Source organism: Gavialis gangeticus, unplaced genomic scaffold, assembly GCF_001723915.1.
Source record: "Gavialis gangeticus isolate Ggan-Ray unplaced genomic scaffold, GavGan_comp1, whole genome shotgun sequence".
In the NCBI taxonomy this organism is placed as follows: Eukaryota; Metazoa; Chordata; order Crocodylia; family Gavialidae; genus Gavialis; species Gavialis gangeticus.
In genome coordinates, this window is record NW_017729032.1 from 29853263 (window position 1) to 29864215 (window position 10953).

A 10953-nucleotide genomic window follows, 5' to 3' on the forward strand; every position below is an offset into this window, starting at 1 on the left:
ATCTTCCCAGAGCCACCCATCCTAGCTTTCAAACAAGCACTGAACCTTGCCAACCTCATCACCAGAAGCAAACTTCCTCAGACCCAGAACACACCAAAAGGATCCAGACCATGCCATGACAAGAAATGTAAAACCTGCCAATCCATCTCCACCACCCCCACAGTCACTACACCCTACAACAGAGCTATCAGCATTCCCGGATCTTACAGCTGCACCTCCAGAAATGGAATATATCTCATCCAATGTACCAACTGCCCAGATGGAAAATACGTAGGTGAGACCAAACAACAACTGCACACCAGAATGAACTCACACCGGAAATCTATCAAAGACAGGAATCCCCAGTTACCTGTGGGGACACATTTCTCCCAAGAAAACCACTCTCTCTCCAATCTCTCAGTTCTAATCCTCAAAGGAAACTTACAAAACACTTCCCAGAGATGAGCCAATGAGCTCCACTTCATCAACCTCCTGAATACTAAAAATCATGAGCTAAATATAGACATTGGATTTATGACACATTATAACCTGCCTGACATCTGACTTCCCAGGTACCTCTCCACTATTCATCCCCCTTCTCTTCCCCATTGACTCCTCAATCTACATTTTCACTGACTGCCTATCTTGTATGCATACCAGCACAGCCCCTGGCTTTTTTACTTTTCTTTCCATCCAGGAAGAGCACATATCAACTGCTGTAAGTTCCTTAGCCTGATGAAGGGTTTTTGAACCTGAAAGCTTGCTTAAAAGTTGTTCTCCAACTATTCAGTTAGTCTAATAAAAGATATCAGATTCACCCAAAGAACCTTGTCTGCCTATGTCCTTAGACCAACATGGTTACAACCTACACACCTCACCCAACAAGGATACCTTATAGAATAAGGTCAGTCTTCCAAGTATTTGGTCCAATCCACTTCTAAAGGAAAAAATGACTAAGATACTTCTTAGGTTCTTATGTGGAGAATTGTTTTACTTGTCAATGATTCCTAAGTCTTTCCAATATCTCTCTCCCATCTATATTTTTGACTAATCCTAATTCTTCTAGTCTCATACATTAGGTTATGGGAAAGACTGCACATTGTGCTTCAAGGATTTTTCTTAAGAACCTAGGATCATGCAGAGATTGAGTCTACCAGAATGCAAGAGTTAAAAAAACAAAACAGTGTGGTAGGATGCTTCTTCAAAATAGTGAGCCCAAAGAAAACAGATGTAATTATTCTAGGATACCTGAGACAACATCTTGGCAACATGATTGAGGCCAGTAAGACTCTAAGGGTATTTATACACGTGCTCTGGAAGTAGTGGTGGTGGTGGTGGGGGGGGTGCTTTACTTAGAGCTGCTCTAAGAGTTGGTCTAATTAAAGCACCCATGGCATCTCACGTATCAGCATCCCCTTGCTTCAGAATGGTGGTGGGGACACTTTATCAACAAGCTTTAGTTAAAATGCCTGTGCTGCCATTTTGAAATATGGGAGACATTGATACATGAGACACAGGAGGATGCTTGAACGCAGCAGTTGCCACACTCCAGCGGACTCAGTCAATTGAGTCTGCTCCTATGTGTTAGAATTACAGAATGTCAGAGCAGCCTCCTTGCTTGTGTATAGGCACCCTAGGAGCTCAGCTTTTCAGGATAGTCTGAGAAAGTAGTACACCCTTGTTTAAGAGCACAACAGGATGACCATGGAAATCAAGAATAAGCCTAATAGCAAGCGCTGAATAGGATGATGTGTTCCTTAACAATAGAAGTGTGTCATTTTTTCATCACCTTGTTCCATGAAGGAGTTTGGATGATACCTTTTCCAATGTGTATCAAGACAAAAAGGTCAGTTCTAGGAAAACAGGCATTTAGAATTCTTTTGGGGTTGTTAGAGAAGGACTCTGAACTCCAACCAGCACTTTTCATTTGGCAGATCAAAATATCTTAAGCAAGAACTCATAGAAGTCTCTGATACTGAAGTTTCCTGGTCAGATCATGTGTCATAATCAAAACTGCATTTCCTGTTTGGGACTTTTTTCATAGTGTTAGAAACTCTTATAACTAACCACTTGAAAACAATAGCTGCTAGTTCCATGATGGCTTGTACCTTATTGCAACCACAAGAAAAATATTCAGAGTGGATGCTTTTAAAATTTGATGGTCCAACTTCAGAATTACTTATTACAAATATTAATTTTCCCATATATTACAGGAAATTATTTTTCTTTCTCAAATTGAAGGTCATCTTCTGGACAAGACACTGAGTTTTAATTTAGTTAAACATCATGCTTGCTAGTCTTCTTTTGCTCTTAGCGTTTGAGTTCACAAGCTTCTACATGCTTTACAACCAAGTGAATTGCACTGTGCAGTGCTGAAGTTTGTACATGTATACTGTGTTAATCCAAGAAGGGGTTAGAATCCCTTTTACACACCTAAGCTCCTACAGAAGATTTTTGTAATGTTACCAGCTTATCGTCCAGCCACACTTCTGTAGATCATTACGGTCTTGGTATTTTTATTTTGTAGAACCATCCTTTGGGAGGAAAATAGCTCAAAATATTTAAAGTATACTCTTGTTTTACACTAGACTAAGAGTTTGTTCTATATTACTTCCTTCTCATTTTTGGTTATTTTTTTCATACAGCTCCTTGTACCTTAGGTATTTTGGAGAAAGATCAGGATCCAGACTGGAAAATATCTAACTTGATGGTTTGCTTTGTCAGAATGGCCTGTCTTCCAGTTTGCCTTAAGTTGAGATAGGAAGCCAGTATAGAAGAATGTAAAGGACATCTAAGGGGCAGTGAACATTATTAAAAAGATTGAATAGAGCAATAAGACATTCCTGTAAACTTTAATACTAAAAATTGGTTTGCAGAACTTCAGAATTACTTGTCTATAGTGAAGATGAAGGGGGCATGATAAAGTATCATTTTATATGATGTTATCAAACCAGTAGTAACTGTAAAATAGCAATAATAAACAAGCATTACTATTCCATTTTTAAGATTACAAATAGACAATGATGGAAGGGTTCATGGAAGTAGTGCTAATAATGTTTTAATATTGATTTACATTTTGCAGTCTTGGTTAATAAACATTTTGGAGGTTTGAGTTTCACAAATATATGTATAATAGATTTAAATTATTTTGTTTAATAAAGGATTCACAGAGAAATATTCGTGACCAGATTCCCTCTTGGATAGAACAGGAACGAGCTTGGGCAGTAGCATCTCTGAAGGTAAAATCTATGTGATGGTGGGAGGGAGATTAAGTATCATCAAAGCTCTGGTGTAGTGTAGCCATACTTCAATATTGCTTATTTTTCATCTTCTTCTCTTTAGTGGGAGAAAGAAAGCAACTAGGACATGGGTGACTGGCACATGCCCCACCTGACACCAGTCAGCGACTGAGGTTGGGGGGGATAAGGGGGGGGTCCTCCAGCAGCCGATCTCACTCACCAAAAAGCAACCACGTTACTTCTAGAAGTCCTGCAGCCACTTCTGGAAGCGGCACAACTGCTTTTGCTGGTGGCCCCGGCCGGCATTCACAGGGGAAGCACTGGTGCTCCTGTCTGCCCCTCTGCCCACCAGCTAAACAGGGAGTGCAGCCTGACAGGGAATGCACTGGCACTCTCAGGAGGTCCATGTGCACTCCCTATGTGTCACCACTGAACCAGGATAGAGAGTAGTAGCTACAAAGAGGAAAAGAGAGGGAACACTCAGTCATGGGTGGAGAAGAAGAAAGAAGAAAGTAATGGGCACTTGAAGGACAATGAATAAAAAAATACAGAGAAAAATGACTGTATATGCAATGCCAGGAGTTGGAAAAGGGAAAACATGGATAAAGAGGTATACATTGAATAAAAAAAATATATATATCCAATGTTGATTTTCTGTCTCTTAGGACTCAGTCAGTTTAATAGCACATGGTTCACACATAAGCTTCAGGACTGGTTCCATAGATTCATCTGCAAACTTTTAAAATTATAATATGTGTTCTTAGAAGTCATATTTTACCCTTACATGTTCACTGTTGTCTTTGCAGATCTCATTTCCAGCACTGTATCAAACACTCAGCTTTGAAGATGCAGATCTGTGGAGAACTTTCTCTCAGAGCTCTGTATGTGAACAAGATTTCCCAACTTGTATTGCAAAGAAAATTTCCCTATTTCAACAGGTAACATTTAAATGCTACATTATTTGAAAATACTTCCAACCTCACTACGGAAACTCAATTTTATTTCTAGGTTAAATGATCATTGGTAATTTTCCCTTCAAATGGGAGGTTGACTGGTTCATCTAATTTAAAGTTTGGGGACTTTTACCATATAAAATATGCCCATTACATTGCATTTATGGGATTTTCATATACCGCAACACTCAAAGTGAGCATCTGTTTTAACAAAAATGGCTATTTGTTAGAATTTGTAGATTTAATTTGCTAATAGGTGATAATACCCTAATGACTGGTTCCTTCTCCCAGTACTTTTCAGCCTATTGAACATAGTGTCACTAAATTAGCTGGATACACACACAATACCTATATTCATACAACGTTAAGGTTACAAGGAAGCAATGAAAGGAAAGAGAAGTTAATTAAGGATGAATGGGTAATGTGAAAACTGTCCCTTTTTATACACAATGAAACAGTTTTATGGGATTGTATAATATTTGCATCTATACTGTGAAAGTAATTTGCTACAGTAAATAGAATATGGGGCTGGAAGTTAAGAGAATTAGAATCTAAACACAGCACTATCAGTTAGTCAGGGTTGTGGTCCTGGGCAAGTCATCAGTTAAACTGTTCCTCAGTTTCGTCCTCTGCAAAATGGGGCTAACAGTACCACCTGTAAAAGTGCTTTAGCTTATGTGAAGAAAATAAATCCTTATAATTGCTAAGGATTATGCTGTCATTCTTATTTCTTAGTTAAGAAATATATGTATGTGTATGTATGTATAAAACATCTTTACAATCTTATAAACACGTCTTGGTAATTCATTTAAATAGTATGCTCAACAAGGGTACCGAGGCAGTGATTCTCCACTAGAGTGGTTCTCAACCAGGGTACCAAGGCACCTTTCAGAAGTATCAGATCCTTTCAGCAGTATCATACTACTAGGTATGCAAGCATGATTTGCATGATAAACCAAGAGATTTCAAATCTGAATCCATAGTGTTAAAAACATTCTGATCTGTTGTGGTCTTTCTGAGTTCTTTGAAATAGAAGAATTGTTCTATTATTTTTCTGTAATCAAAAACATGAGTAAAAACAGGAAGCTGACATATTCCATAGGGTGCTTTGAATTTAATGAGGGATGCCTTGTGTCTAAGCAAGTTGAGACCTACAAGTATAGTATAATATATACACAGATGTAGCATACTTAAGTTTGTATTAATTATTATTCTGCACTTTTCTGAACTTGAACCTTTAACTTTGGTCAAAATTGTGATAGGTATTTGTTAGACTGATTGGTTTTCATTTAATTTCTTGAAATTTTTAAAGTATAAAAAAGGAAAATATCCAGTTAAAGTCACAGGTGTCATTTGGCAAGAGTTAGCTGGTGTCTATTGATATTTGTAGTAAAACGTGAATGTGGCGACTTAACAGGAATCAAAGGATGATTAGTGTTTGTCAGCAGTGTTTGGCAGTTACATAATTCTGTCCTTTTAGGGGTGCTATTTGAGAAATCCTTCAACACAAGAAATGCTTTTCTACAGAATGCCTTCATGTTACCTTTTTATTGCCATCCCCTAGCAGAGGCGTAACAGGGCAACTCTGAACCCTGGACAGTGGTAGTGCACAGTGCAGCACCAGCTGTTAGGCTCTTGGCAACTGCAGTAGCTCTTTTTGTGCCATCCCCTTCCACCCCAAAAAACAAGAAGTGGACACCTGGGTCTACTGTCCCAGCTGTCTACCCTCTTCTCTTAGTTATGCTGCTGCCCATAACATTGGTTGTTGTTTAATCAATTAGAAGTTTAAGCCTGAAGATTAAATAATTTAAAACTTCACAGTTGATCTTGCAAGGTAGCGAATGGTTCCAGCAAGGTTATAAAACTATACTCAGGTCTACCCAGTTACCCAGCAGTACCATGCAGAGATACCAAAGTTATCGTTATGTTTGCTAGTTCCCAAACTGGAACAAGGGACCTAGCTGTGTTCGTGTGGTGCTTTGTCAGCTAATTAACTGGTAGGTGAGCCAAGTGGAGTGAGCACAACACCTTGCTTGCTAAGATCTAGCACACTGTGGCAGCGCATCTTTGAGTGCTTGCCATTTTAAGGGCTGGAGCAGGCAACCTGCTGGTGCCTGATTAGGGTGGCCTTTTTAAAACTGAGGCCAGCCAGGCAAAGCCAGGAGTATGTTGTTTGCAGCTGAGAGAGCAACATCACCTGGCTGAGCTGAGGTTCATAACATCTTGGAGGTAAGGGCAGGAGCTAGGGGGATAGCTTGGAGGCTCCTGGTCCTGGACATGACCTAAAACTGCACCCTGCCAGGGTAGGGAGGCCTGGTAGGACTGCCAGTGGAATGGCAGCCCCACCCAAATACCAAGACCGCTCACCTCCCTGGTGAAAGGTGGGTTGGGGTGCCTCACTAACCCCTAGCCCCCACAATACTGTGGCTATAAGTGGGCCAGGCATGGCTACAGCCACTTGAGCCCAGGAGGTATAAGACCCCAGGTGGGGCCAGGCACAGCTGTGACCACCTGAGCCCCAACAGGGGACTAAGACCCTGGAGGCCCCAGCGAGGGGATGGTAATGAGGAACCTGATGTGGGTTGAGTAGGGCTGAGAGTCAGCCTGAAAGGCGGCACATGGGCCAAGCCCCTGAAGAACAAGTTGTTGGATATGAGAAGCCTGGTGAGGGGCTAGGGCAGAGTTAGCCCTCCGTGTGGTGAATCAGCTGGCCACTACTCAGGTGAGGGTTGTAGGAGAAGCCCAACAGACTACATGTTGCCACCCAAGGCATGAGTCAGATAAGCCTGATGGCCTACAGGGTCGCTCAAGGGAGCAGTATTGTGTGGCAGGCAGGAGACACTGTGAAAGGGGATGGAGTGCAAGAGGCCCCAGTGAGAGGGGGGCAGTATGAGTGTTTATACGAATGAGGCGTGAAGTTGGCCTGGCTTTAGGCCGGGAGCATAATGTCATCCTGGATACCATCTGCGAGACATGGGCTGCAGCGCAGGGGAGGTTCAGAGCTGCGGATAGCACCCCTGGCATCGGGGCACGTAATGGGGAGACTCCCACATTATACCACCAGTTAAGGAACAGCAAAGTCATAGCAGATGAGACTGGGTGGGCCGAGCTTGCCACCTGTCCCACACACAAACTTTGCACATTTCTGCACAGCACTGCTTTGTATTGTGTAAATATTCTCTAAGTGAAACAAGCAAGGCTTTCTGTTCCTGTTTCTGTATCTAAATGAGCAGCATTGCAACAACCAAAGCAAGCATTCTGATGGGTGGAATTGGAATGGCCTTGAAACTGGACAAGCAGTTAAATAATAATGTGAGACATAAGAATGAAACCAAAGACTTTGTTTAAGCTAAGGTGGCCCAAAGTCATACCAATTCATAGTCTGTATTAACATCATAGGCAGATGTTCAGGATTTAACCATTGCACTTAATTTTAACTGTAGTTGAGAGCGAGATTAATGATACAGAGTGAGACCAGCCTAGTCATAGCTCAGAAGCTTTATTAGGATATGCAATAGCAAAGACTTATTTGTATTTGCTTATATAACCTGGGGCCCAGGGAAGAAACTGGTCTGCTGGCCAGGCTTTTCTGTTCACCTAGGAACTTGAGTTGGTTTGCTGATCTCTGGATAAGTCCAGATTTTGAAGTCCAAAATATAGAAGTCCAAATTTCCCTCCAGCCTATGCCCAATATTTATAGAAGACTGGCTTTAATATTCTAATGAATAATCTCTGATTTTATTTTATTTAAATTTTTTTGTCTCACCAAAACTTGAAACTTGATTAAACCAGATTTTTTGCAGACCTGGAAGGTGTCAGTGAGTTGGGATTTATATCCTTGAGAAAGCAAAAAGGAGCAGAAGGGGGGCTTCCTTATCTTCTTCCCCATCCCACTGTGGAATGTTGCTTCACACTGTTAAGTTACTTTTTAACCTTAGTTTATGATCTGACAAGACAGCTTTGTTTTTACAACTTATCTAAGAATTCTAACAAAAATACATCTGTTAGAGCAAAATAACTTTCAGTATATTTGGCTACATCAGTTACTACTGCTAATTATTTTGGCTGGAGACGGACATTCAGGCTAGGGACAGACATTGCACATAAACTGGTTTAAGTGATCAGAAACTGATTTAAACCTGTACCAGAACAGATGTTCAGTGCACATAAACCAGTTTGAAAATGGCTGAAACCAGTTTGAGATAAACTGGGTTGAATGTAGTATCAGATATAAATTTGGCTCAAACTGGTTTATGCAATGTCTGTCCCAGACCCCTTACTGGTTTAAATTAAATAGGATTCCCCCACCATCCTGGCATGCTCTCTGGGCTGGGCAGAGCTCTGTTCTCTGCTCCAGTGAGCTGGCCTGGCCCCTCCCCTCTGTTCACTAGTGGGAGCAGGGGCAGGGTGTGGCCAGACACTAGTCTGCCATGGCAATACATCAAGAAAGGGGCCCAACTTGCTTGCATGCAAAGTGGAACATGCAACCACCCCTCCATCATTATTCAGTCATACTCACAACCTTCATGTCCTGCTGGCTTTCTGTTCACAGGCTTTCCATTCCTGACACAGGCTTTTGAGACCTTCTGCTTTAGTTAGGTTTTCTGCAGCTTCTGCTTAGGTGTCTGGTCAAGTTTGGCAGCAACGTACCCATGGCTTATGCTGCACAGGCCTATGTACAGCCTACGTAGCCATTCTGGAGAGCATAAGCAGCTGTAACCCTCATATGCAATGAATCATATTGAGTATTGCTACGCTTCTGTTGCACAAACCTACTTACCTGGTTGTCAGTCCCCATTAATACATTTGTATTGTGATACCAGTAGTTTATATTGTGGTAGTGTCCAGGAATCAGGGTCAGGGAGGCATTGTAGTAGATGATATACAGGTAAAGAATCAGGGAAGCTTTGTAGGAAATGTTAAACAGCCACATGAAGAAACAAAGAACTTAATCCACACAAAAAAGTAGGGGGTACCTAGTGGTCTACCATGGTTTAGAAAGGTCCCCTATGTCTCTTCATTTCTGCTGGTGTGTGCACACAAAACCACTTCTTATTCTAGTTAGAGCCCTCCTTCATGCCTAAGTCTGTGGATCTTACTTTATGTGAAGTCGCCCACATCCAAGGAGAGTGCCATAGCTACCAGTCTACTAGAAGCTTTTCCTGGTGTCATGCTCTTGAAATTGATTCTACTGAATCTGTTCTATTCTCAACAATTTAATATTAAATCAGGCCAAAGACAGAAAGCTAGATTAATCTTAAAGCCCAGTGTTTAAAGCACTCACCTGGGATATAAGATAGTCATATTAAATCACTATTAAATTAATATTTAATTATTTATACAGTTCCAACAGGAGCGGTGTGCCCTAGAATATCTAAATGCCCAGTGATTAGGGCAGTCTGCTGGGCTGTGGAAGAGTTGAGTTCAAGTTGCTGCTTCAAGTTGTGCAGAATGAATATTTTGAAACAGGCCTGTTAACTCTCAAATCATATTCTAATCAGTCTGATATTAGATATTCTGGGATGGGTTTATATCTATATCTAGTAGTGTCCAAGTCTAGGAGAGGACTCACAGCTGAGATTCCCAAATGGAAATAAGTGCTTCGGCCTGGCCTAGAGTTATGTGCCTAACTGCTCTACTTTGCTCTTCAGTATTTCCAGCTTGCTAGTTTAGACAGCACTTTGCTCAGCTTGCTCATTCTGATATTAACTTTTCCTGTGCATTTGTATAGGGAGCTTAGACATTTATCTTAGGCTTGAGGATTCCGCTTGGTGGAAGGACACCAAAAAGTATGTGTTCTGCTGCCTAAGGTGCAGATACAAATTACGGACTTCAGTGTCCAAGTTAGGAGCTCATGGAATTTAGTTGCCAACACGTAGATTTGCAATTCTGAGAACTTCTGCTCAGCTAGTGGTGGCCTCAGATTTTTGGTAATATTCCCTGGAAAGTAATGTTCTATTTATGATAATTTTGGGTTGAAAGAGGCACTTCCCTGCAGATCTGTGTAAGGCCCTCAAGGCATGGAGAGGGATAGGATTTAAGAATCAACCTTGTCCTTCACTTCAGGCAGCTACCACTTCTACATCGTGGCTTTTGCAAAGTCTGTTCTATCTATATTTTCTTGAGAAAAGCTAAAAAATGCCTAAATCTAGGCACTTGTATGAAGATCTTAGTTTTTTAGCTCAGGACTATGCATTTCACGATGGGGACCAGCCGCCTGAAAAACAGAATCTAAAACTCCCAGATTTAGGGTGTTCCTTTTTTGATTTTGCAGTAAGTTCATTTGTTGACTTCACCTCTTGTCCTTGTCCAGGGGAGTTTGCCGTGAGCCTTTCCTTTCATATTCTGAGAAAGGTACAAAATGCCAAGACAATCCATTCCAGTAAAGAGAAATCAGCATATGTTGTGTGCCTTCAAATAGGCAAGCTGTGATTACCATGTGCAAATAGATGATGTGGCTTTTAGTTCTCAGGTGTTCTTTTGTGCTACTACTAGATGCTGCTGTACATTGGACAACAGAATAGGATTATCAAGAATAACTGAAACTTCTTGCAATACAAAGCTATGACTTAATATTTTTGACACATTAAACAGTTTAAAGTGACTGGCAAATGATATGCATCACATACAAATCAATGAATTCATTGCTTATACAAAATATACTTAACCTTGTAGTTAAGGGGCTGCTCATCATGCCGGGTGGGCAGAGCAGATGGAAGGCATCCATGAGCTGGAGCCAGAGCCCCATGCACTGGTCAGAAGCTGCCAGGCTCAAACTTCCC

At 41.2% G+C, this 10953-nt stretch overlaps 1 protein-coding gene across 1 annotated transcript in view; it reads left to right on the forward strand.

The window, feature by feature from the left end:
• DYNC2H1 (dynein cytoplasmic 2 heavy chain 1) overlaps nucleotides 1–10953 on the forward strand; it is a 601360-nt gene that overhangs the window by 231004 nt on the left and 359403 nt on the right. The window contains exons 73-74 of the mRNA XM_019524237.1: nucleotides 3141–3218; nucleotides 4025–4156. Coding sequence (XP_019379782.1) covers nucleotides 3141–3218; nucleotides 4025–4156 — 210 coding nt within the window. The remainder of the gene's footprint in view (nucleotides 1–3140; nucleotides 3219–4024; nucleotides 4157–10953) is intronic.